The sequence below is a fragment of the Bidens hawaiensis genome, unplaced genomic scaffold (genome assembly GCF_021521415.1).
Source record: "Bidens hawaiensis isolate Kalapana, Puna unplaced genomic scaffold, B.hawaiensis_p1.1 tig00038191_1, whole genome shotgun sequence".
Classification (NCBI taxonomy): Eukaryota; Viridiplantae; Streptophyta; class Magnoliopsida; order Asterales; family Asteraceae; genus Bidens; species Bidens hawaiensis.
In genome coordinates, this window is record NW_027496707.1 from 29,843 (window position 1) to 57,721 (window position 27,879).

Here is a 27,879-nt window from a genome sequence, read left to right on the forward strand (position 1 = left end):
TGTTGTGTGAAGCTCCTGTTCTTGCGCTACCTGAGGGTAATGATGATTTTGTCGTGTATTGCGATGCATCCAACCAAGGTCTCGGTTGTGTTCTTATGCAACGAGGCAAGGTTATCGCTTACGCATCAAGACAACTCAAGGTTCATGAAAAGAATTATACAACTCACGACCTCGAACTTGGTGCAGTTGTTTTTGCCTTGAAGATCTGGAGACACTACCTTTATGGTACTAAGTGTATCCTTTACACTGACCATAAAAGCCTTCAGCATATCTTTGATCAAAAGGAACTTAACATGAGGCAACGCCGATGGAACGAACTCATCAGCGATTACGATTGTGAGATCCGGTATCATCCTGGTAAGGCTAATGTGGTAGCCGATGCGCTCAGCCGAAAACCCTGCCAACTTAACTGTATCTTGCCGCGCACCCAGCTTCACTTCGCGCCGATCCAAAGCAACCTTGAATCGCGTATTCGTGACGCGCAGCGCGCATCCATCGGTAATGGTAACCTTCGCGCCGAGTTAGCGTGTGGCGTGGAAGCACACTTTGTCCCTAATCTGAGTGGAATTCTCTGCTATCTCAATCGCATCTGGATTCCCTTTGATGAGAATCTTCGCGCTGATATCCTGAGTGAAGCGCACAAATCTCGGTATTCTATTCATCCTGGCGCTGATAAGATGTACAAGGATTTGCGCATTACTTATTGGTGGCCCGGTATGAAAAAGGATATTGCTGTGTTCGTAGCTAGATGCCTGACTTGTTCTAAAGTAAAAGCTGAACACCAACGCCCATCTGGTTTGCTCGAACAACCAGAAATTCCTACGTGGAAATGGGAATGTGTAGCAATGGACTTTATTACCAAGTTACCTTTGACAGCAAGCAAACATGATAGCATTTGGGTAATAGTGGATCGTTTGACTAAGTCTGCTCACTTTCTGCCCATTCGTGAAAACTACCGTGTTGAGCAACTCGCGCAGCTTTATGTCAAGGAAATTGTCTGCCGCCATGGTACTCCTTTGAGCATCATATCCGATCGCGATGGCCGTTTTATATCTCGCTTTTGGAAATCTCTCCAATCTGCGCTAGGAACTCGCTTGGACATGAGTACGGCATATCATCCCCAGACTGACGGTCAGTCTGAGCGAACTATTCAAACTCTTGAGGATATGCTCCGATCTTGTGTTCTTGATTTTGGAGGTAATTGGGATTCGCACCTGCCTTTGATCGAGTTCTCTTATAATAACAGCTATCATTCCAGTATTGGTATGGCCCCATTTGAAGCACTTTACGGTCGTAAGTGCCGCTCCCCGATTTGTTGGAGCGAAGTGGGTGAAACTCAAATCACAGGACCCGAACTTGTTCAAGAGACAACCGATAAAATCGCCAAGATCCGTGATCATCTGCTGACTGCCAGAAGCCGACAGAAGAGTTACGCAGATCGTAGGCGAAAGCCTCTCGAATTTCAAGTTAGTGATCTTGTTCTCCTCAAAGTGTCGCCTTGGAAAGGTGTTGTCCGCTTTGGGAAGAAAGGTAAGCTTGCTCCTCGTTATGTTGGACCATTCAAGATTCTCGCGCGTGTGGGAAAAGTTGCCTACAGACTTGACCTGCCGCCCGCGCTCAGTAATGTGCATCCAACGTTCCATGTATCCAATCTCAAGAAGTGTTTAGCTGACGAGAACCTTCACATTCCACTTGATGAAGTTCAAGTTGATGAAACTATGCATTTCGTTGAGAAGCCTGTTGAGATTATGGATCGCGAGGTTAAGCAAACCAAGCGCAGTCGTATCCCTATCGTGAAAGTTCGCTGGGAGTCCAAGCGCGGAGCCGAGTTTACATGGGAAAGGGAAGATCAAATGAAGATCAAGTACCCGCACCTGTTCTCTGCGCAACCTACTTCGAGATAAATTTCGGGACGAAATTTCTTAAAGTAGGGGAGACTGTGACATCTGCCCTGATCCGACCCGACCCAGGTACCCGTTTCTCTGACCCGATCTCTTTCTTTTATGATTTAATATTTATTTATACTTATATTTTACTTTTAATAATAATATATATTTTCCTTCCCGCCTCTTTCTCTCTCTTTCTTTCCGCCGTCCCCTCCCTCTTCCTTCTCTCTTTCCGCCTTCTTTTCCCTCTTGTCGCCGTCCCGCCCTTACGCCTTGTTTCCCTTACTCTTTGCTTGTCCTTTGGTTCTTCCCGCCTAAGGATGTCTGCAGCTCCACGCGCCAGACTCCTTTCATGGAAGCCTGCGTGAAGGCATCTTGTTCCTGCGATGCGTGAAGAGAACTCTTCTCGCAGCGCGCTAAGAATGCATGTTCTTCCCGCAATGCGCTAAGAATGTATGTTCTTCCCGCGATGCGCTTAAAATTCTAGTTCTTCACGCAGCACGCTAAGGATTTGTGATTCTTCCCGCAGTAGGATTGTTGTGCCAGCCTTCGCGCTCGCGCACTCAGCCTTCCCGCGCTTAACCCTTGTATCTTCTGTTTATTCTAGCCGTTTGCTTTTGTAAATGTCTTTTCTTCTGAGCTGTTGACCTAACCTATCTAATGTCTGAATAATTACTTTCGGCGCAGCATGCGTACCAACCCCATTGGTTGGCAGATAAAGTGACTGACATTATCTTTTGAGATCTGCTTTTGCCATGCTTTAACCAGTAACTTTATCTGTCCTCTCCCATGCCTTTTTCTGAATCCTGTCAGCCTTTTCCTCTTTTTCCCTGCTACCATATCTTTTGATATCTTTACTTTTCAGAACTTTTTACTGTTGATATCTTTTCTTTTACTCTTGGAGATCTTTTCTAGGGTTTGTGTCCCCTAGGGTTTGCCTATATATAGTACTATTTTCTTAACACTTCACACACTACACTTATTCTCTTCCTCCCTTTTTGCTCTCTGCCGTTGTTCTTCAGCCGCCTCCCTCCTCTCTTGCCTCCGTCTTCCTCCCTGTTCTGCCCTGCTTTTCCGGTAATATATATATATAATAATTTACTTATTAATTATGCTAACTTATAATCAAGACTTAAAACAAATCATTAAAACAATAATCTTAATTATAGGTTAACTTGTGCTTGTTTAAAGTTGGTTCTTGCTTTATCTTACACCGCACCGTTTATCAAGTGAGTAATCTCGTACCTAATCCCTTTTTGCTTTTAATGTTTTGGGATGTTCATGTGTTCATACAAACTTGGAGTCTTAAACTTGTTTATGAACTTTAGTCGCGCAGTATCCCATGTGTTGAGGACGTAGACTTGGCTGTTATTTGTATGTGTGGATCATTAACCGTCTTGTCGGTCTATTCCGCAGTTTTCATGGTACCATTAGATGAACACAGGAGAACTATCGTTTATGATTTTCTCTTTTGTTACACTTGCACAGTTAGTCTTGTTTGTGAGCTCAATTGTGAGCACTGGCAGTCTTGTCTCTTAGAGTTGGTCCCGATCTGATTACACCCTTGTTGAAACCCAGACATACACATGTTGCGCGCAGATTTATTGTTATCTATGTATTGTATTAAACTTGATTTCTCACCAACACGCTAGTGTTTGACGTTTATTTTAACACATGTTCAGGTTTGCAGTAGCTGTTTTGGAGCTTGTGGACACATAGGACGTTTTTACTTTTGGACCTAGATTAAAATGTATCAAGACAAGTTATTACTGTTCGAATATTTTGATTTATAATATATTGATTTATGTTGGTTTATTTATATCTTATGTATACGTTGCGCATGCGTGAATGAATATATTTATTAAATATTGACACCCAATAGTGTCACGAGTAATGAAACAATATGTGGCGCCCCGATGTATAATCCGCCTTTGGTCGGGGTGTTACATATTAGAAATCCCAAACCTGTCCCAAACCCGTGAAAATTTCAAAACTAATCCCAAGCCGGATCCAAACCCTAATAGGTCGGGTATTACCCGTCTCATTTATGTCGAGTTTCGGGTTTTCCCATCAAGTTCAGGTTTCATTGCCATCCCTACTCTATTACTCCATTGTCCACACTGCATTTTTTTTTCTTTGTGATTGAAATATTATATAATTTTTTGGATAATTTGACCAAAAGGACTAGAGGGACACAAAATACCTAGTTCCGAACTTGACCAGAAGCCGGTTCCTACCTGCATCCTACCCGCGGGTAGGACCTAGTATATGATTTCTCCTCAAAATCGTACCCAAAACCAGAACCGTCCCGGGCCCGGTGGAACCGGAACCGGAAATACCCGGTCAAAACCTGACCCAACCCTACCCGAAACCCCAAAAAAAACCCTCAAAACCCGGTCAAAACCCAGTCAGATACCTGACTATAACCGGAACCGATTCCTACCCGGACTAGGTTTTGACTTTGTTGATCATACCTGAAACCGGTTCCTACCCAGTTCCAGTCCCAGAAAATACCCGATTAATGTACATCTAGAAAGGACCACGGATGCCACTCAATTATGTGTGAGCCGAAAACCATTTTCAAAAGCAAAGGCCCATAAGCCCATTGGCCCGACAACTTTTCTTAAAATACCATGGATCCATGATACCTCCTTTTAATTTCCGTATCTTCTAGTGGTGTGACATTCCTAGCATTGTTTTCCCAAGGGTTTTATTAGAATTATTAAAGTATTTTATTTTTTCTAAAACTCAGTGAAATTTTATAAGATGTTTCAATTTTTTTTAAACTTTATATAGTTAAGATAAGCAAATAAAACATATATCAATTATTTATTTTTTTTTTCAATGACTTGAACTTTGATAGGTATGAAACTTTGTAATTATTTAATGATTTTTTTCCCATCAGTATCTCCTACCTCAAGTTAACTGGGAAAAAATATCAAAATAAAGTATGAAACATTGTTGTTACTTAATGAAACTTTATGTGATTGGTTTACTGGTTTGAAAATCCAAACTAAATCAACCAAATTGATTTTCCAACTTGGACGGGAGGAGAACAGATTTAATATATCGTTGTATAATTCGAGCCAGGAAAACAAAATCGACATGTTATGTGACTCGATCCAACCGTTTTATCATGCTTATGTGATTGGTTTATTAGCTTGTTGTCCGTTTGCGTTCTTGTTTAATGTAAAACAAAATATATATATATATGTATATAGTGTGAGGATTCTAAGAAAACATTTTGAAATTGAGAATTTTGATAACTATTTTGGGTCATAAAAAACCCACTAAAAAATACTTGAAAAAATTATAAAACGAAAAAAGCGAAAATTTTAAAAAAGTAAAAAAAAACCGAAAATTTTTATTTTTCAACCCGATTTCACTCAAAAAAACATAATTATACACATATGTGTATTTTTATTTAATCTCCATTTAAAGAACCCGACATGAAGCAACCCGAGACCCGAATAACCCAACCCGAAATCACTCGAACGGATTAAACTCCTGACCCGAACCCGAGATAAAATATTCGGGTCGGTATTTGGGTTGAAATACCAGATTCGGGTTGACCCGAATAACCCGAAGTATAATACATCGATGCATGTATCCCTAATTTTTATACGGTAGTTTAGCGGTTAAGTAACACAATTGCCTTATGTATTCTTGTTCGGCTGTTCTCAAGACTCCAATTAATATTGGATCTATCACATCCCAATGTATTAATTACCATAAAGTATGTTGAGAATGTATTTTCCATTCAAAAACTTAAATAGTATAGTATTTAAACCAATATGTATTGAGCATGTTTCTTCAATCTACATAAGTATTGATTTACATGCTACAACACTTCTTCATCCGGTCTAATGCATGTTTGTATGATAAATTTCATGTTTTGCTAAATAATATATATTATTGTTGAATATGGTTATATATTATAGATTTATAACAGCTTGGAATATGATTTTTTAATTCATAATATTGTTAAAGGTGGCTAATTTTTTTTATTTGTTAAACCCGAAACCCGACCCGAATTTACCCGACCGGTTCAACCCGAAACCCGAACAAACCAAAATTAGTTGGGTTGGTTCTTGGGTCAATTTGTTTTGAGCTCAAACCCGAGAAACCCGACCTGAACAACCCGAAACCCAAATAAATAACCCGAAAAACACCCCTACACATATGTATATTATCATTTATCTTAATTGTACGTATGTGTATAAAAAATAACATGTATAAAATTAAAAAATAAGTATTATACATATATGTATAATTTTTGCTAAACCGATATTTTTTTAATTTGTTTTTATTGTATTTATGAAACTGGGATGAAAGATAAAAATTTTTGGTTTTTTTACTTTTTACTTTCACCTTGTTTTTATTTTATAATTTTTTTAATTTTTTTTAAAAAGAAGTTTTTTATTGTTCAAAATGATTATTAAAGTTCTCAATTTAAAAAAAGCACCCGAACTATTAAGTTTAATATAAACAACTTTATAGCTTATATAACAAAACATAGAGAAACTGATGTAGATACCTACCTACGTAACCACCAATATACCGTGCATCATCTCTAGTTTGATCTAGTTCAATGTATGTTAGGGGATTAAAGCAACAAATACATGTAATAAATAAATAAAAAAGATAAAAGTAAGTTGTTTTATTAGGAATGAATAATATTCTTGTCGCCTCTGTCGGTAGGTTTGGGGGACCTGGATTCATGGTTCATGTTTGTTTGATTGTTTCTCCCATGAAGTGTTTGTTCCTTAGGGCACCGGCCACTACCCACTGCCTATTTCGTTTTTCTCTTTTTACTTTCTTTCTTTCAACTTTGATAAATATTATTAATTGCATTTGCGCCGTCGGCATAAAGGTAGTGCACGGCACTGTATGTTATGTATGAATGACTAGCGAAATGAAATGAAATATTGTAAGTGAATGAAAAAAGAAGGTGTTTGGTTAAGTACTCAATTTTCACATTTAAATCTTCGTCCCTATTTATAAAAAAAATATTCTTCTATATTTTGTTTAACCTCTTATCCAATTCTTTATCTCTATCTCTGTATTCTTTTTTTTTTTAATATTTATTCTTTATTATTCTATGTTTGAGGTACAAACCCAAATGTTTAATATACGGACTTAAATCACATAGATGGTGAATAGTGTGTCTCTATATTTAAAGAATCACTATTGCAAAATCTCTAAAATTTGGAGATCTAGAATAGAAATGGAGATGCAGACATAGATGAAAAATATGACAAATCTCTAAAATTTAGAGATTTAAATATGAGTGTTGCTCCACAAGTTAAATCATTTATAGATTAACGGTCTAACTAGTAAATATCACATTTTTTGAAAGTGCAGCCATCTAACAAGAGTTAAAGTAATGTTGCATAAACCAACACACTTGTAATATCCAATTTAATGTCACGAGGGACGCTGAAAACCAATTTTAAGTAAGAATATGTGTTAAAGGGCGTGAGGCCTATCGATATCAAGATGTGTATGAAAGGTATCCCTCCCATGTAGATGGGGACTTGAGGGTCCAAATCTCATTGATGATGCATAAAAATATTACTTTTAGAGTAGAATTAGATGAGAACTTGTACATAAAACTAGTTATGTACACTTTCTCTCCCTTCTAAATACTTTGTACAGGTTTATTATATGGTATTTATTTGTAGCTTTTTTTTTATTTTTTACTTTTGCATAAGCTATTATCATAATAAAATAGTTGTGTAATCATAGTCTATACTATAGTGTTATACTATCACCCGAAGCCCATAGACTCAATAGTCCAATACTAGTCAGAAATATACAAGGCTATAATGATTCAACTCCAAAAGCCCATTTGCTAAGTTGAAACATAAGGCCCAATATGGACTTGAACAAAAAGTTGACCATATGATAGCCAGTTGGGCAATCCAAAACTAAGGTAGCTTAATGGGCTATTTATACAAATTTACAAAGCCTAAATCTCAGTAAGTTGGTTTATTTTAAAATATAATATTTAATATTTAAAACAATTATTTATGCCAAGATGAATTTATATATTGAGAGGTGGTAGGTAAAGTTGATAAACAAAATTGTTAATTGTTAAAGATTATCATATGAAACTGTAGATCTTCAAATATTGTGACTTGAAAGTCTTAATCGTAATATATACTATAATTTATGGATTAACATATACACGATTTACTATTGAGGAACGTTAAAAGATTGAACACCAGAAAACAGAAGAAAATTTTAATTATTTATAAATAGCACTTTTCTATGGTAAATTAAGGTGATTTCTAACTACGTTCATTTCTTTTAATGAGAAGTCCTTTTATTTGTGATAGATGTATGTTAATGTCCTGTGATTGTCAATAGAAAAGGTGTGATTTAGAAGTAGATTAAAGATGTGGGAGTTGTCGTTCATGAAAAACCTACATCGTATTGTAAGGATTTTTTTTTTTTTTACGTTCATCACAATCTCTACTTAAAGTTGATTTTATATGAAAGATCTTGGCCCTTAACTTGTTTCTTTTGTTTATTTATTTATTTTGGGTATTTCTAACTCTATATTCATGGTATCCTTTTATCTCGATAGAAGTACTCCCTTGACATTCTCAAACGGGTAAATAAATATGACTAGTTGCGGCCGGTTCATACTCAATTGATATTGCGGAAAAATTAAGAGATTAAGAGAGAGTAATTGATGACTGCAATACAAAATGCAGCCTCGTAGGTGCATTGCAATATCAAACTTTCACCAGACCAAACATATCCTATGCTGTCAACAAATATGCAAGCACATGCACGCCCCTCTATTGTCCCATCTCAATGATCTAAACATAATAATCGGCATATCAAAGACACTTTATCCATGGGTCTCAACATGTGTTGCGGGTTGGTCTCCACACGTATTTCTTGTACGAAAGTTAATTAGGCAGATTGTATGGACACACATCGTTCCACATCTAGACACTACATTTACATGTGCAACAATCTTATTTCTTGGTCTTCTAACTGGCAAACCACCATTTCACGATCTAGTCCCATGGGCTGAGTACAAGGGTGGAAAACGTAGAGTTGAGATTAGTTGGATACGGAATCTCCTTTTTGAGTTAAGACCCCCACCTCAATCATGAATCGAGAACGTGAATATTGGCAGAATGTGACACCATAAACTTATTAATTCCTGAACCCGATTAGCAACTTGCCAAGAAGAGAACAAATGATCTGCATTTTTTAGAAATTAATTGCAAACTACGCAAGCATCCATACCAACTTGGATGTCTCGATGAAGGAGACTTACTCACATCGACAACCGACCTAATTTCGCTTTCCAACTAAAGATGATTTCTTTATTGGGAACCCATTTGTTCCATGCCATAACAAAAGGGGCATTGGCACCGGTTGCATTAAACATTGTTATCTTCATTGAGGCCACCGAGAATTTGCCAGTCAAGCCAAACCCATTCATGATCATCTTCCGAGACGTCCACTTGTTGTAGCAGTTTGATTAAATCTACAAGTTCAGTGGATTAGGTTAAATTCAAAGTTCAATGTTTTTATTTCTAGGACCAAGATTGAACTTGCTAGTTAAAACAATCAATAATCGTACAGTAATTTACCTTTGCATTACAAAATAGTTGGGTGAAAAACCTCTTCAAGTGGTTGTGACTTGTGAGACGAGCCAATAGTCAATCCAAAATCTTTAAAATGGTTGTGAGACGAGCCAAAAATAAATCCAAAACCTTATACATTTATCATTTTCAACTTTTCCTTTAATCAACTTACCAATATTAACATTAGTGGATGCTAAGTGATTCTCCAATTTGGTGATGGATCCACTAATTTTTCCTATTTACCATGTAAATAAATATTGCGACATACATTGTCATGTGATGATGGATCCACTAATTTTTATCATTCATGGAAGAGTTGTATCAAAACAGACTAGCTACATATCAAATTATTAAACAATTTTTTTTCGGCTACTTTTCTTTTGAACAACGTTTGGAACTATCTTCACTGTTTGCGTGCGTCTTTCTGAGACATGAGGTCAATCATCTATATTAATTTTATCGTTCCAGACCTGATCCACCCAGAAACACCATCAAGAAGGAAACCCCCGCCATTGTGAAAAAACACCCATGAATCATATTTCAAATTATTCAACCCCCCCACCCCCCGGCAGTTAACCATCAATCCCTTGACATTGAACCACCATGCCAATTACGAAGCAAGTCCAATTTTATAGGCTACTTATAAAATCACAAGAGCATCTAATATTATTATGTAACTTTGTTTTTGAACGACGACTTTCTTGTGTGTTAGGCCACTGCACTCCCAAATTTGAAGAGTAATGTTGGCCAACTCTGACCAGACTATGTTGTCTTAATCGGGGATCACAATGGCTTTAGGGTTTGACCTAAACGTTCCTCTTAGAAATCAAACGAGCATCTATATTATTTTCATATAAAGGTGCACAAAAAAAACGGTTCCGGACCCGACTCCGCAGCTCCTACCCGGACCCGACCCAACCAACCCTACCCGCGGGTACAAACCGGGCTCTGGGTTTCTCTCCAGAATTAGAACCGAGCCGCACCCGGCGGAATCAGAACCGGAAATACCCTGTCAAAACCCGACCCTACCCGAAACTCCGGTCAAATACTCGACTATACCCGCAACCGGTTCCTATCCGGTTCCGATTCCTTAAAATACCTGGTTTTTGCACCTCTAATTTCGTACTTACCTTCTTTAATATTTTTAACCAAGGTTAAATAAATTTATTCGACACCCTCTTGAAGATCGACCCGTTATGCTCCCTTGCATTAATTTATTCATTTCCAGATCTTGAAACATATTAATTTCAGTTTTTTTTTTTTTTTTTTTTTTTTTTTTCCAGATCTTGAAACATATTAATTTCAGTTCTTGTAAAACCTTTTATTATCTTTTCAACTTTCACTCACACTCATGCTTCCTTTAGCTTCCTTCCGATTATTATTATCATTATTTACAATTTTACCCTTCAAATTCCCATTACTAAAATCCCAACACCTCCCAATCAACTCAACTAGACTTCTTGATTCAATCCTTCAAGACTACGCTTTCCGGCCACTTTTCCGGCACCGGCCAAGAACCGGAGTTGTTTACGACGGCAATGTGACACCGGAGCTCACCGGAATTACCGTTTCTGCCCTCAGGTTAAGAAGTGGTCGGTTGAGGAGAAAAGGGTATTTTGGGTATAAAGAGTTTGATATTCCGGCGGGTGTTTTTGTGAGTCCGTACGTTGCTAGAGTGGTTTTGGTGTACGAGAATTTGGGGAATTGGTCGGAGGTTTATTATCCGTTGCCTGGGTATTTGTATTTGTCGCCGGTGGTGGGTTTATTGGCGTATAATGCGACGGGTGTGGTCGCCGGAGTTTCGCCGGAGTTGGATCTCCGGCCGTCGGAGGATCCGATATTGATAAAGTTTGAATCTTTGAGGGTTTTGGGAAATGGGGTTTTGCCAAAATGTGTGTTTTTTGATTTGTTTGGTGGGGTTGAGTTTAATGTTGTGGTTAATGGGAGTGTTTGTTTAGGTTTGAAACAAGGGCATTTTGGGGTGGTTGTGGAAGAGAATATTCCGGCGCCGGCGCCGGCGCCGGAGAAAGTGCCGGAGATTCCGGTGGCGGTTGGTGGTGGTAGGAGGCAAGTGGGGAGTAATGGGTGGTGGGTTGGTGGGATAGTGGGAGGTGTGGTTTTGGTGGTGGTGGCGGTGGTGGTGTTGGTGGTTTTGGTGGCGGTGAGACGATGGGTGAGGCGGAGGAGGGTTGAGAAGATGGAATGTGTGGCGGAAGGTGGTGGTCCGTTGGCGGTGGCCGCGGTTGGGAATGCTTTGATGCCGGTGGCAATGGGGTCTCGAACTAAACCGGTTTTAGAAAATGAATTTGTAAGCTAGGTTTTTTTTTTTCATTGTTTAAATTTAGTGTTTTTCATATTATAGTTTTAAATAAATTGTTACCACGGTTGTAAGAATATATAAGAGTAAATGTGTTAGTTTTAATTTTATTAAACTTTTTTGATGTTTATTTATCAAGTAAACATGTATCAGTCTTTCACCATATAAGGTTTGGATGGATGTTAAATGGTATATTTTGCATTAGGGGTGAGCAACTTAACCGTTATAATCGTTAACCGAACCATAACCGTCATAACCAAACCAATTTTAACCGCTATCCGACATAATCAATGGGTCGGTTTAATGATTTTTTGGAAACCACCTAATACGGGTTGATTTTGGTTATAGATAATTCCAAACCCGTCATAACCGAACCGGCCCGTTTATTTAACCAAAAATATGTTTGGGATTAACTTTCACCAAACATATTGTCAAATTGTATCATTTTTATGTTTTTAGTTCAATGTTAGTAATCGAATTAACTTTAACTTCGTTGATGGATTATATAAAGTTGTTTTTTATAATATTTGGTATTAATGCTACCGAATATATATTTTGTTGGATTATGTTTTGTCGTATTTTTTAATATATGGTACCAAACTTTTAGGCTCAATTGCATTTTCTTGGTTACGGTTAACCGACCCATAACCGGCTCGCTATAACCATCAAAACCGATTAACCGAAACTGCCCTAACGGATCGGTTATGGTTATGGTTATCCATTAACCGACATATCGGTTATGGTTTGGTTTGGCCCAAACCAACCCATGCACACCCCTAATTTGCATGATAGTCTCTAATTTAATTGTTATGAATTTTGTGTTTCTCCTTAGAAAATTAGAGATCTTGTGTGGAGATGAGGAGATCACCATGCTTCTATGTAATAAGGTAGAATTCAAATTAATCAGCGAGTGGCGACTCCCCTTAATCCTATAAGTGGAAGGTTCAAATCCTTCACTGTGCAAACATCATCATCATCATCATCGTACTCAGTATATCCCACCAATAGCAAAGCTATGGTAGGGTCTGAGGAGGGTAAGATGTAGACAGCCTTACCTCTACCCTATAAGGATAGAGAGGCTGCTTTCGGTGAGACCCCCGGCTCGATAGTAGTTTTGCATCAAGCCTTGGACATAAGGCACATAGCACTCAATCATCGGGACACCGGCTGATCGGTGCATGTACCCTTGTCTTTCGGCTATCAACGCCACTACATGATGCCTGATTAACCGTCCGTCACTTTTAACGTTATTTTCACGAGATTAGTAAAATAACGTCAAAATTAGTGCAATTTCACTTTTGCCCACCCGAGGGTTCACACATATATACATCATATGTGCGCACCACAAGCAATTTCACTTTTGCCCACCCGAGGGTTCACACATATATACATCATATGTGCGCACCACAAGCATATAAATCGTTTATAAGAGAGGTTTAGGAATAAGTTAGTTTGTTATTATTAATAAAAAAAATATAACTAATTAACCATAGCCAATTTTTACACTATCAAATGTCACGTTATACAATTATTAGAAATTAACAGCATGCGAGCATGAACTGACAAAACTGTTCTCTCTTTCTTGATCTTCTCAAAAGTATGTGAGAGGTTTTATGTATGCTTTGTATGGCTATGGCAAGAGGTGTATCAAAACCTCTAGAAACTGTTGAAAAACATAAAACAAAAAAACACAAATATCAATAAGGCAGGTTGTTATGGGCACCTTGGAGGGGGGGGGGGGGGAGAAGGGCGCCGAAGGAGTATGAACATCGCCGGGGGGCGCTGTGGAGGCAGGCGAGGAGGGGGAACGGTGGTTGTGACGACCGGCGCCCTCAGGGCTCTCTCTCTCTCCTCTCTCACATACACACATACATATATACGCATATATATTTATTGGGGGCGCCCAAGGGTATTAAACCATAGTGGGGCGGGCTTCGATGCCCCATTTTTTACGAGGCGATGACGTGGCGTTGACGTGACACGGTGGAGGGGCTTCGATGCCCCCCACCATAGCATACAGCCTAAGTGGCCCAGGAGTTGATTCAACACCGGATTGTTCATCCACCAATGGGTTATGTTACACTTCTCTCTCAAAAGGCTGTCTGTTGTAGCAAGCCAATATCTGTTTTTCTTTTCTAATTTATATAAGAGCTTGATACTAGGAGGATCAAATACAAGAAGGTGAGATATGAATCGTAATTTAACAAGGATAAAATGAACCAATGCTCGGCTAGATAACCCAAAGTCCATAACAAACAATTGGGTATTAGAGCTATTTGGGCCAATGAGTAAATATTAAAGTACTTTGGGCTTAAATATCAATATATCATGAGGTGAACTGAACTAGGGCCGTCTAAACCACTCGCCACTCGAACTCGCTCGCCGCCCGCTTAGAAATTGCTCAGAAACTGTTTGCTTGCTTTTTCGCTCGATTGTAAACGAGCCGCTCTGCTTGGTTTGGTTTGTAAACGAGCCAAGCAACGAGCAACGGTCTGGTAGGTTCGGTTCGGCTCGAATATTTTTAACGTATTTTATATATAATTATATATGAACAAATATATAAATATGTAGACAACACACATAAAATGTGAGTATAAATTTTTAAACCCTTAAAAATTTTTCTTATTCAGTTAAATTTATAGTCTCATTAGTTCGATTCAAGTTTTCAGAATACTAGAAGTTTGTTTACATGTTCATTACATCCCACTTCAAACTTCATTCTCCTAAAAATTTACAACATATTACAGGTTTGTCTAAAAACTAATAAATTGTTTACAATCTTCAAACTTGTTTCTTATTGGAATTTTTAGAGTGAAAAAGAAATAAATTAATGCTCGAAATCGCTCGATGTTCAATCAAAAAATGCTCGATTCGATTTTGGCTCAGTTCGAATTTCAGCTGTTCGGTTCGGTCGTAAACGAGCCAAGTAGCGAGCAAGCCTGCGCTCGTTTCGGCTCGGCTCGTAAACAACCCTAAACTGGACCCACGCATGTTGGATTAACTGAAGGGAAATGAGCTGAATAGGTCACAAGGTATATCGGGCCTAACAGGGTTCGTCTCACTAAATTAAATGGGCTTGGATTATATAAAATCAACGGTTGGGCCGGGCTAAGTATAGTTTCGTTAATCGGCACATACGTATGTGTTACATGTATTTTACGTATATGTAAGTATACACTAATATGCATAAATGGGTTAATAATCTTATAACGGTGAATATTAGTGGTAGTCTAATGGTCCACAACTTCCCATTTGGGCCGATCACATGTTATGACTAGATAAACTTTTATCATATTGGTGTAACTAGTGTTTCACTACATACTTGGGCCATGATTATATAATTGCCCACTTATTATGTGTCACACTTGATTCGGACTTCGGAGTATGTAAACATGCCTAAACACATTTACATTCATTTATCTTGTTTTATTGTACCCTAAGCTCCTGTTTGTTTCAAGGATTTGGAAGGAATTTTAAGGAATAAGATTTAAATCCATAAATTGATATGTTCGTTCCATTAAATGAAATAAGAAAAATGGAAACTAATCTCATCAAATCCCACATTTAATGGGATTTTAAAATCCCACCTATTTTATGAGGATTGTTATGGAAAATAAAGGATTTTCTTATTAACCCTAATCAGTACTAGGGGGCAAATGGGTTGGGTTGGGTCGGAACGGGTTAGGGTCAAAAGGTCCGGGTCAGAACGAGCCCGGGTCGGAATGTGTCAAAACGGGTTTCGGGTCTTTTTTTTTAAGAACGAGGGCAAAGACGGAAACATTTTTGTTTTTTTTACATTTTTCGTTTTTTATTTATATTTTGAGTTATGATTTTTTTATTAATTTTTTTGAATTTTTTTGAAGGGGTTTTTGTTAACCTCCAAAAAAATATTAAAAAATTAATAAAAAAATCATAACTCAAAATATAAATCAAAAACGAAAAATGTAAAAAAACTAAAACGTTTTCGCATTTGCCCTCATTTTAAAAAAAAAAAAAAAAACGAGAATGAAGAAGATTCCAATTCAAATACATATTAACCAACCAAACACATGATAGGAATTCTCAAACATTCCATTCTAATTCCAAATACTTTAAAAAAAGTCCGTGAAACGAACGCGCCCTAAGATGTCAACCTCGGTGAGGTTAAATAAGTACTTACAATTATAAAACAAAATGGTGGACAACATATCCCGCTAATAAGATAATAACCTGGCATGGCAACATCTCAAACATTATTCTTAGTATATAACGATTTTTGTTTTATTAACTCTTTCTTAAGTGAGAAACACGTAATCCACCTATCACTAAAGATTGACCTTTCAGCTGTATCGTTTCTTTACTAAAATCTGAAATACGTGTGGTTATTGGCACATTATTGACATGATCATTAATAGTGTTTTCCAAACCTCCTGTCTCTTCTAACCTTCTAACGAATGTATATGCATGTTATAGTCGTGATCTAGACTTGAAATGACTTGACAACGTTACATACAGTCGTTCCCAGACAACAAGACCCGATCCTATTTTTCAACACAAGATATAAAATACCATTCGTATATACGTGAAATATATCAATTAATAACCTAACATAATTTTTTTACCAAAATGTATTTATTAAGATCCCCACTTGTGGTCTAGTGGAAGGAAAACCTGGGTTCTTCAGTGGAGACCCAAGTTCGATTCTCACTTGTGTCCTTTAGGTGGATATTAGCAATGAAGAATTTGAGTTAGGCCTTGCGAGGTTGTTAGTTTGGATCCCGAGCCCACCCAGGTTTTCGTCCCACTGTGTGTTAAGCCAAAGAGTTTTGCTCTTGTTCTTGTGGCGGCACAATGACCGTCAAGAGACAGTTGGCGGTATGGTTTACCGGGGAACGCCCAAACCAAACTCTGAAACCAGCGTGGGTCTGGTTAAGAAAACATAGTCTAGCCAGAGTAGAGGAACGAGATTCTTTAAATTGAAGAGTGCTGTGTCTTAAACACAAAAAGAAAGTCGCTATTCTAAAAAAGTCGGTGTGGATTATAATGTAATTTTCAAAACTTAAAAAACAAGCCCTAATATACAAATTACACGTAAATTGGCCCAAAGTACGTACGTCAAAATCATGCTTCATTACTTCGCTTGAGATATTGGGCGACTATACACACACACTCTCTGTTGTTCGCATGCGCTCGTTAAATCTCATTCGATCTCTTCTCAAATTTGAGCATTCAGATTCAATTCGATACAAATAGTTTCCGCTTCATATCTCAGATTAGCTTTCGTTTCGTCATATTGACGGAAAATTCAGTTAGTTTGAAGCTTTGATGACGTCACCCGAGCTAGTGTTCGAATGTACGGTAATGATTTACTTATTGCGTCAGTTTACACTTTATTATTATTATTATTATACATTCTTCGTTTACTGAATTCTGATTTAGGTATGTTGATTTGAAATCCGTGTTTGAAGCATGATTTAGCAAATTACAGTTTAAATGCATTAGTTCTCATTGCTAATTGTCAGTTTGTCACTGTTAATTAGGATGTTAGGTTAGAATCTGGTATGTTATCAGCTTTGCTTGTTGGAATCTGGAAATATGTTGAACATAGAGTGAATTTGGTAGCTGAATTGACAGTGGATGTTGTTTTGTGCTGTACTGTGGTTTATATATATTGCCAAAGCCTTTGTTGTTTAACTGTGATATACAGTAGCTTAACTCATAATTTATACTATTGTATAAGTAAAAGAGACTGCAATAATAATAATAATAATAATAATAATAATAATAATAATAATAATAATAATAATAATAATAATAATAATAATAATAATAATAATAATATATCTGAATGCTGAGATTATAGGAAACTAGACAACTAAAACACCAATAGTAACTAATATAGATATGTTTGATATGTAGTAGTATATAAATATCCAGATGGATCCTGTATTATTATTATTATTTATATGATATTATAGCAAATTAAATAGCTCAAGTCTCAATTCCTTATTTGTGTTTCTTGCTCTCATTTCCAAACTTCATTTTTCTTGGTTACTTTGAGGAACTGAAGTGCAGTTTCATTTAAAAAAAAGGGTGTCCAGGTTAACTGCATGCCAGACTATGTATATATCTTACGAGTTCTTAGTTCGATTGACAAGAATTACTCCAGATTTTAGCTATTCATAATGTAAACCATGTTATCATGTATTATTGATCAACAATTTATAGGAGTACAATGGGATTAATTATTGTATCTTCTAACTATGGTAATGTTATAAGATTGGACTCTACCTAATTAATGTATTCTCCTTGATAGTCATGTGGTCATGGTCACCCAACAGTGACCTCTAATATGTTTGTATACCAGTGAACACAAGATTTGAATCAAAAGTGTACACCTAGCTTTTCATTTTACCTAGTAGATATTGTGCTTAATTAACTCTTAGGTGCTTATCATTTAAAACCTTTTGATTGTTACATATATAATAATTTGCATTATTTTCTTATTATCGTTTATAGAAGCTAACATGCAAATCATCTAATTTTGTTCTTTTTCTTATATTAAACCAGGAGAATCATTATCCATCAACTTGATACATGTAAACACTAACACTTCCTCATGAAGCTCTACTCTCTTATACTACTTCATACCATCCTTCTCATATTTTCCCAATTTACCACTACATTTGCTGACCTGGACTCAGATAAACAAGCTCTTCTTGCATTTTCCAATATTGTACCCCATAACCCAAAGCTGGACTGGACTAATACTACAGACATTTGCACATCTTGGCTAGGCGTCATCTGTGACTCTAGTGGGGCCCGCGTGACTGGTCTTCGACTTCCCAGCATCGGTCTCACGGGCCCCATCCCACCCAACACTATTGGAAAACTTAAAGACTTACAAGTTCTCAGTCTTCGATTAAACCGACTCTCAGGAACTTTACCAAATGACATACTTTCCCTTCGATATCTTCATCATCTATTTCTCCAGCATAATGACTTTTCTGGTAGCATTCCCGAATCGTTTCCTTCTCAAATGAACGTATTAGATCTCTCGTTTAACTCCTTTACTGGTCAAATCCCGAAATCTTTACAAAATTTGACTCGGTTGACCAGCTTAAACCTCCAGAACAACTCGCTTTCAGGTCGTATTCCAAATTTCAAATTCTCAAGGCTTAAACATTTGAGCATTGGTAACAATTATTTTAATGGCTCTATTCCATCTTCTTTTCAAAATTTCCCAAATTCATCATTTATAGGAAACAGTTTCTTATGTGGACAACCTTTAAACCCTTGTTCAGCAATCCTCTCTCCTCCGCCTGCCACCGCCCCTCTGCCACCTACTGCCATCATTAGCTCAACGAAGATTCCATTATGGGCTATCATTGTCATGGCAGCTGGAGGCGGTGTTGTGATCATACTCTTTGGCATTGCGTTATACTTCTGTTGTTTAAGGAAAAGAAGAAATGGAAGTCAAAGTCAAATTCCTGCTCAAGGTCAAAGTCAGAGTCAAAGTCGTGTATTCAAAGGAAAAGGAAAGTTTTCTGTTAGTCGAAGGAGTGAGAAGGCTATGGCGGATTATGGTAGTGAAGTGGTGACAACTGATAAAAATAACAAGGTGGTGTTTTTTGAAGGTTGTTTTTATAACTTTGATATTGAGGATTTGTTACGGGCTTCAGCTGAGGTGCTCGGGAAGGGTAGTTTTGGAATATCGTATAAGGCGACTTTGGAGAAGTCAGTTATGGTGGTTGTGAAACGGTTGAAAGATGCAGTGGTGGGTAAGAAAGAGTTTGAAGAGCAAATGGAGGTTATTGGGCGGGTCGACCCACATTTAAATGTGGTACCACTTCGGGCTTATTATTATTCGAAGGATGAGAAGTTACTGGTTTATGATTATATGTCAAATGGCAGCCTTTTGAACCTCTTGCATGGTATGTTCTTTTCATAATATTGTTTTAACAAGTAGTTAATGAATTATATAATATCATAAACCCATGCTATTATGCTAATCAACTAATCTTTTGAAATAAGATGTTTTTAAATTATATTTTAGACGACTTCCAGTTTGTTTAACCCATTTTACTTTTAACTAGATAATTTGAAACGTGTCGTGTTAACCTGTCAGGTCGACCCGTCAACGTGTCTAACTAAACAGGTCGACCCTTTTAACCTGTCTAATAAACGGGTCGTGTTTGGCTGACCCATCAGGTCGACCTGTCAACATCTCGTTGACCCATTAAACATGTTTAATAAATGGGCCTTGTTTAATTAGACAAGTTTTGGATTTGTCATAATCTAGCCTGTTTAACAAATGAGTCGTGTTAGGTTAATGGTTAACCTTTCAGGTCGACCCGTCAACATGTGTAATTAAACAAGTTGACCCGTTAAACCTGTTTATCATGCTTAATTATTTGTCATAATCTTAATTACTCAAATGATGTCACAGGAGACCGAGGTACCCCCAGTAGAACACCAGTAAGCTGGGAAACCAGAATCAAACTCGCCCTTGGAACCGCCCATGGCATCGCCTACATCCACGCTACTGGCAGCCCTAAACTCGTTCACGGAAACATTAAATCAGCAAACATCCTCATCACCCAACACGGAGACGCCTGCATTGCCGACACGGCCATAGCCCCGATGCTAAACTTCCCAGCCTCTACTTCCCGCTACACCGTGGGCTACCGAGCCCCAGAAGTACTAGAAACCCGAAAGCACACTCATAAATCAGATGTCTATAGCTTTGGTGTCCTCCTGCTGGAAATGCTGACAGGGAAACAACCATTACAGTCATCAGGAAGAGAGGACGTGGTGGACTTACCGAAATGGGTGCAGTTGGTGGTCCGAGAAGAGTGGACAGCTGAGGTGTTTGATGCAGAGTTGATGGGATATCAGAACATTGAAGAGGAGATGGTGCAGATGCTGCAGATTGCTATGGCTTGTGTGGTGGAGGTGCCTGATAACCGGCCTGTTATGCAGGAAGTGGTGAAGATGATTGAAGAGGTTCGGCTGTCCGAATCTGGAAACGGGTCGGATGCAGATAGATCCGACAACCCGGATGAGCAGAGGGCTTGATGGTTAATGTTGCATGCTTGGACTTTATTCATTTTTTACTAAAACAGTTGGACTTGATTCATCATGTTTCTGTTATAAGTTTAGCTATTGAATTGATTTAGACAGGTTTGATTCATCATGCTCTTTGTGATAACATTAGGATCAGTATTTTGGAGAAACATTCTAGAGTCAAACAAGCATGCAAGGTTTTGTTATCGCCGCATCACTGCCACGTAGGTAGTGGTCATTAACTAAGTAAAACCATAAATCATGTGTAGTGGAGGAAGTTTAACTAACCAAGATCAACTGAACGAGTAAATGCTGCCAAATTTTTGAATAAAGATGTATCACAAGTACTTAAATAATCTTCGACTCTCACAGTCTCACTTAATCACACATATTGAAATACAATAGTTATTTAGTAATTGAACGGACTTTAAATTGTGGGGCATTTACATATTTCCCCTTCCTAAACTTTGAAATTACATATTTCCCCAAACCATGCTTAAAGAGCATTGTACATTTTGCATTAAAAGTTTGTATTTTGGGGAAATATGTAATTTACATAGTTTAGGAATGAGAAATATGTAAAAATCCCTTAAATTGTCATCGTATGAAATTGTTGCTTTGTAGAGTATACAATATCTCTTAGATTATCCGCAACGTGAATGAAAAAACCTCCCATGTCTAAGCTGGCGAGCCTTATGCCCCATAACTAGCAGCGGGGTATAGATGCACTTACAAAGTAAGACGATGCTTTTGACTACGTGTGGTAACGTGTGAGCCATTCCTTATTTTTTTTCCCACTCACATCACATATAATTAAATTATATAAAGTATGCTGAATGTGTGAATAATGTGTGTGGTAGCTTCAGGGTGAAATTGTGTTGGGGATAAAATTGATATGTCATGCTGACTAGGTCTGTATATGGGAAGAATGGATTGTAGCGTTTTGAAGAGTTTTACAATCATCTAAAAGATCATGCTATTGCAAGGTGTTATGCCATTAGTATGTCATGTATCACCCTTTATTTGTGGGTTAGGTGAACTAAAATTTCAATTGTACGTGAAAGAACACATCTCATGTATTACCTTTTCGATGCGTATCAACAATAAAACGTATGCATTTGTTAATGAATTAAAATCATGTGAACAATAAGACCATGCATAGTGAAACGTTTTGGGAGTGGAAAACGGTCCATAACGCCCAGGCGTTACCCCCCCCCCCCCCTCCTGTTGAGCGTTTTGGGCACCATTTTGGCGAGGAGCGTTGTGTGTGTACACAAAGGTGGAAGCTTGATAAGAGGAGAGTTAGTCAAAGTGATTATTGACCAAATGACTGAAATGAGATTTTATTACTACGCCACTTTTTACAAAATATCCACATGTTGACTAGGACATCACGTGTCGCAAAACGCTCCACAATGAAATGTTGTGTCTACACATTTCTAACATTACCGATCATCATTTCTAGTTTGTACGTGAGGTCAAACAATCAATCAGTATTTAACTATTTTGTAAAATGCTATCAACTTAGGTGATGTGTAGTGGAGAAGCTATAAAATATGTGGGATTTTTGACACGTAGCTAAGAAGGGCGATATATGGCCCAGGAACGGTGTTGTAGCCCACAAATTGTTCCAACCCGAATACTTACTCGCCATATCAGCAATTTCATCACACAAGCCGACAACAAATATACCCCCCCACTACATCATTGCCTCATATTTACCGCTCAGTACACTTTTTCTTATAGAAAATTGAATATGACGACACTATCAAAATACAGAGGAAAAGATGACGACACAGTGCGTTTATTCCACGCAAAAGTGGGGCCCACCATTTCCACCTAAATCAAAACCCTAGCTCTCATTTCCCCTTATTCTTCTTCTTCTTCTTCTATCCAAATTCAACACATTTGCTTCGCTTTCACATCTCATCTTCCAGGTAATAATAATAATAATTCATCTCAATTTCAATTCAATTGCATATATAAATATATATATTTGATTTTGATTGTTGATTGCTTGTTATTGTTGTAAATCGTTTGAATTCAACCGTTCATCTATTTGATTATCTGAATCAGTGCTTGCGGTTCGGTGATTCGTCGGTGCGAGTGATAATCTAGGGCTTTTAGCGTGTTGTGGTGATGGCGTCGAAGCGTATTATCAAGGAGTTGAAGGATTTGCAGAAGGATCCTCCTACGTCATGCAGCGCTGGTAAAATTAACGATAAATTGTATATATATATGTAGTTTTATGTATGTTTTGAGGTGCAATTATTAAATTATGCTTTGTTTATTTGCTGTAACACGGTCAAATCTGTTGTATGTATGTATATGGTGCAATTGATGTGTGTAATCAGCTGAAAGGACTATTGAATGCTTGTTTGATACAGAATTTAGGGTTAATCTGTTGTATGTTTTTAATTTGTGCAATTTAACGTGTGTTGTCAGCTGAATGTTTGATTATAGAATTTAGGGTTACAGGTTTGTCAAATGTGTTGTGTGTTTATAATAAATGTGTGTAATTGTTAAAGCACTCTTGATAGGCTGTTTAAATGAAGGAATTAGGGTTGCGGCAGTGGCAAATCTGTTGTGTGTTTGTAATCAGCTAAAAGGACTCCTGATTGCTTGTATGAATAAATAATTTTATGGTTACAATGCTGTCAAATCTATTGTATGCTTGTAATTGGTGCAATTTGATGCTTGTAATCGGTTTAAAGGACTCTTAATTGCCAGTTTGAACAAAGAAATTAGGTTTGCAATTTTGTGATATTTGTTGTATGTTTGTAATTGGTGCATTTTAATGTTTGTAATAAGCCTAAAGGACTGGTGATTGCCTGTTTGAATACTGAATTTAGGGTTACAAGTTTGTCAAATGTGTTGTATGTTTGTAATTGGTGCAGTTTAGTGTGTGTAATCAGTTAACCGACTATTGATTGACTGTTCGAATACAGAATTAAGGGTTACAAGTTTTCAAATGTGTTGTATGTTTGTAATTGGTACAATTTGATGCATGTAATCGGTTAAAAGCACTCTTAATTGCCAGTTTGAACAAAGAAATTAGGTTTACGATTTTGTGATATTTGCTGTATGTTTGTAATTGGTAGGGTTACAAGTTTTCAAAAATGTGTTGTATGTTTGTAATTGGTGCAATTTGATGCATGTAATCGGTTAAAAGCACTCTAAATTGCCAGTTTGAACAAAGAAATTAGGTTTACAATTTTGTGATATTTGCTGTATGTTTGTAATTGGTGCATTTTAATGTTTGTAATTAGCCTAAAGGACTGTTGATTGCCTGTTTGAATACAGAATTTAGGGTTACAAGTTTGTCAAATATGTTGTATGTAATCAGTTAAACGACTATTGATTGACTGTTCAAAAACAGAATTAAGGGTTACAAGTTTGTCAAATGTGTTGTATGTTTGTAATTGGTGCAATTTGATGTGTGTAATCAGCTAAAAGGATTCTTGATTGCCTATTTGATTAAAGAAATTAGGTTTACAATTTTGTGATCTCTGTTTTATGTTTGTAATTGGTACATTTTAATGTATGTAGTCAGCTAAAATCACTGATGATTGCCTGTTTGTAATTGGTGCAATTTAATGTGTAATCAGCTAAAAGCACTCTTGATTGCCTGCTTGAATACAGAATTTAGGTTACAAGTTTCAACTTTGTCAAATTTGTTGTATGCTTGTAATTGATGTAATATGATGTCTGTAATCAGCTAAAAACATTCTTGGTTGTCTGTTTGAACTAAGAATTTAGGGTTACAACTTTGTCAATTCTGTTGTATGTATTTAATTGTTGCTTGTGTAATCAGCTAAAGCACTCTTGATTGCATGCTTGAATGCAGAGTTTAGGGTTACAACTTTGTCAGTCTGTTGTATGCTTGTAATTGGTGCACTTTAATGTGTGTAGGCAGCTAAAAGCACTCTTTATTGGTTTGAGTAATGAAGTTAGGGTTACGATTTTGTTTGTGATATCTAGGCACGGAGGAACTTTATGTAGCTCATTGAGCATTTAGATTAGGGTTCATGCTTAAAGCATACACTATATATGTATGCATTCTTTGAAGAATCTTGTGTTAATTTGTTTGATAGATGCTTGTGGTGTTTGTGTATGCATCACATGATATGTGATAATGTGACATTTTTGGCTAAATGCTTGATGTGTAATTGAGTAACATTCTAACATGAACATATTTTTATATAATCAACATATGCTTCCAGAATGCTCTACTTAAGTTGTGCATTTTACTGTTTAGGTCCTGTTGCTGAAGACATGTTTCATTGGCAAGCAACAATTATGGGACCCTCTGATAGCCCGTATTCTGGAGGCGTGTTTCTTGTGTCAATTCACTTTCCTCCTGATTATCCTTTCAAGCCTCCCAAGGTAGTTTTCACGTGTTATTATTTATTTTGATTCTTTACTTATAGTTTATCTTGAACTTTATTATCATAGTTTGGAAGAGTTATTTTATGAATATCTCTATTTAGCGATAGTAAAGGATAAATGATATCAAATATAATATTTATATGTTGGTATTCAGGTAGCATTTAGGACTAAGGTTTTTCACCCGAACATCAACCGCAATGGTAGCATTTGCTTAGATATCTTGAAGGAGCAGTGGAGCCCAGCTTTGACAATCTCCAAGGTTTGAACTTGGAAACATGGTTATGTTTTTATCTTTTTGTCAAGTTGCCACTTTGTCCTGCTGCAAATGCATTTAGTTAGGCTTGTAAGTGAACCAAACAAACACGAACGAGGCTTGTTTGTGTTTGTTTGTTTAACGTTTACTGAACAAACGAATGGGCATGAACACTTAAACGAGTATATTTTCTTGTTCTTGTTTGTTAAGGAAATTAATGTGTACAGTGGCGGATCCAGAAGTTTAACTCAGTGGGAGCAAAAAATAGTCAAAAAAAAAAAACTACATAAAAATGTAAATACATACTTCATTAACTATTACGTCGCAAAATACCTGTTACAATTGTCCTCTACGGGATTTCATCTTTTGGAACGGTCAATTGCAGCTTCATTGGTAGCACTTTCGAATACTTTTTTTTCGCTGCTACAAATTACACAAGCTTCATATTGAAAATTGCACACAATATCATTAACTTCAATGAATAAAACTTCAAAAATAAGCCATACTGAATGAAAGCCGTCATGTTTTGAAATAACTTTCTGTTAATCTCATTTAAACGCTCACCAAACTCTTGAATTAGCATATCGACAATTCTGTTAGAACAATTAAAATTATACTAATGTTGATTGCTGATTTCACTCTAAATAACTCAAAACTCATAAATAAAAAAATGAAATGAACATAAATATAAATAACCGTGTTCTTTGTTTTCAAGATTTAGGTTTTTGTTCTCTTTCTTTTAATCAATCATTAGAAGCCGGAATACATGTGGGCTAGGTTTTTAAATCTTGTTCATTGGGTTGAAACCTGAAAGATTGTAGAGCATGAGGGCCTAATAAAAAAGAAAGGGGGCCTAAATTTGGTTTTAACCAAATTTACACTAGAAATTCTATTAAATACACTATCTCTTAGGAATAACTTCCATCCGCCACTGAATGTGTACGTGCTTGTATTCAACGGGTCAAGATTTGAATGGGTTATTTGTTTTGAACAAGTCATGATTTGAATGGGTTAATTTTGTTTTGAACGGGTCAAGTCAAGCTTCGTTTTGGATGGGTCAGGATTTGTTTTGAAGACTGTTGATGTGATTTGCAGGTGTTGCTTTCCATCTGCTCTCTGTTGACTGACCCGAACCCTGATGATCCATTGGTGCCTGAAATTGCTCACATGTACAAGACCGACAAGGCCAAATACGAGGCCACTGCTCGTAGCTGGACGCAGAAGTATGCCATGGGATGATTGAGCTACATGTTTGAATGAACGGAACGGTAATAAAATGTTAGCAAGAACTTTGTTATAATTGTTCATGTGTTTGTTAAGAAGCCTGCAAAGGCATAGGACATCTGTCTCAATTTGTGTATATTTGATTTGGAAGAAATGGGGATGAATTGGACTGTAATGGTGAAATTGATTTCTTCTGATTAATTGTGACTTTGTGAAATGATGTTTTCTCTAGTGGTGTCAACTTATTTCAATTCACTACGGGTTAATTTGGGTTATGATTTATCATTATTGGGTCAAGTAGATCATACTGCACGTTTCTTTTATTATTTTTTAACATTTACTTTAATTGATTTGGAGGTGACTGTGATGCAAGAAAAAGAAAAGGTGGGTGCTGGATATATTTAAAAATAGTAGGAAGGGGTCGAGGTTTGCTTTAAGATATTATTTTTTTTCTTTTTAACTTATGGTTTATGTTTGTAAAATGGGCGTTGTAACTTGTAATACGTGTATTAATAAATAATTTAGTAATTAATGATAAAGAATTTTTTGATTGAAAAAATAAGTTGTTTTGGATGATGGATGTATTATACCAGTGTGATAGGTTACATGTTTATGTCACTTAAGAGGCTCTGGTGCTACCTTGTTAATATAAACAGATATGAGATTGGTACCGGTCCGAACCCGTATTGTAAACGAAGAATATTGACATAAAAAAACGAGTGAAAGTATATAAACCGAATGATATGCCGACTTCATCAGTTGGTACCGGTATTATTGAAAATACTAAAATCGAATGAATACCGGTACGCTGATTGTGTTTGGTCAGTACCAGTTTTCGGTGCAAGCTGCTAATCCCTAATTTTCCTTGAGTATGTTGATTTTGGTTTTACGCTTGTTGGACCCTGGTGGGTTGCAACCAAGCCTATGAAACCTTGGCAATAATGGTTGGATTGAGAACACGACTAGTGGTTCAACCTAGTTACATCAGATAACATTAAGGATTTGGTTTAAAGCACAATGTGAAATAGGATATCATTAGGTTGTTTGACATTTTGAACACTATAGATTAATTAGGTTGATTGTCAATATATTAGCACTATCATTAGGAGCTCTTTTTCTATTATTAAAGTAAATTTGATTTTATAATACTCT

General features: G+C 36.9%; 3 protein-coding genes across 3 annotated transcripts; all 3 read left to right on the forward strand.

The window, feature by feature from the left end:
* Positions 1–10,850: 10,850 nt before the first annotated feature.
* On the forward strand, positions 10,851–11,816 carry LOC143590157 (uncharacterized). Its single transcript, XM_077070725.1, has one exon. It carries the CDS (start codon positions 10,851–10,853, stop codon positions 11,814–11,816), a length of 966 nt encoding a protein of 321 aa, XP_076926840.1.
* A 6,503-nt stretch (positions 11,817–18,319) lies between these two features.
* Positions 18,320–20,972, forward strand: LOC143590156 (putative inactive receptor kinase At5g58300). The gene is made up of 2 exons (XM_077070724.1): positions 18,320–19,729; positions 20,245–20,972. The coding sequence occupies exons 1-2, from the start codon at positions 18,415–18,417 to the stop codon at positions 20,871–20,873; spliced, it is 1,944 nt and encodes a 647-aa protein (XP_076926839.1). The 5' UTR covers positions 18,320–18,414; the 3' UTR covers positions 20,874–20,972.
* A 1,757-nt stretch (positions 20,973–22,729) lies between these two features.
* On the forward strand, positions 22,730–27,015 carry LOC143590154 (ubiquitin-conjugating enzyme E2 28-like). The gene is made up of 5 exons (XM_077070723.1): positions 22,730–22,798; positions 22,938–23,070; positions 25,120–25,247; positions 25,405–25,509; positions 26,599–27,015. Exons 2-5 carry the CDS (start codon positions 23,001–23,003, stop codon positions 26,740–26,742), a joined length of 447 nt encoding a protein of 148 aa, XP_076926838.1. The 5' UTR covers positions 22,730–22,798; positions 22,938–23,000; the 3' UTR covers positions 26,743–27,015.
* The last annotated feature ends 864 nt before the right edge of the window (positions 27,016–27,879 follow it).

Excerpts from the sequence above, each read along its gene's own strand:
- LOC143590157 (XM_077070725.1), top strand. The coding sequence starts at position 10,851 with ATGCTTCCTTTAGCTTCCTTCCGATTATTATTATCATTATTTACAATT.
- LOC143590156 (XM_077070724.1), top strand. The coding sequence starts at position 18,415 with ATGAAGCTCTACTCTCTTATACTACTTCATACCATCCTTCTCATATTT. Across the intron at positions 19,730-20,244 it reads CCTTTTGAACCTCTTGCATG|GAGACCGAGGTACCCCCAGT; the intron begins GTATGTTCTTTT and ends ATGATGTCACAG.
- LOC143590154 (XM_077070723.1), top strand. The coding sequence starts at position 23,001 with ATGGCGTCGAAGCGTATTATCAAGGAGTTGAAGGATTTGCAGAAGGAT. Across the intron at positions 23,071-25,119 it reads TCCTACGTCATGCAGCGCTG|GTCCTGTTGCTGAAGACATG; the intron begins GTAAAATTAACG and ends TTTACTGTTTAG. Across the intron at positions 25,248-25,404 it reads ATCCTTTCAAGCCTCCCAAG|GTAGCATTTAGGACTAAGGT; the intron begins GTAGTTTTCACG and ends GTTGGTATTCAG.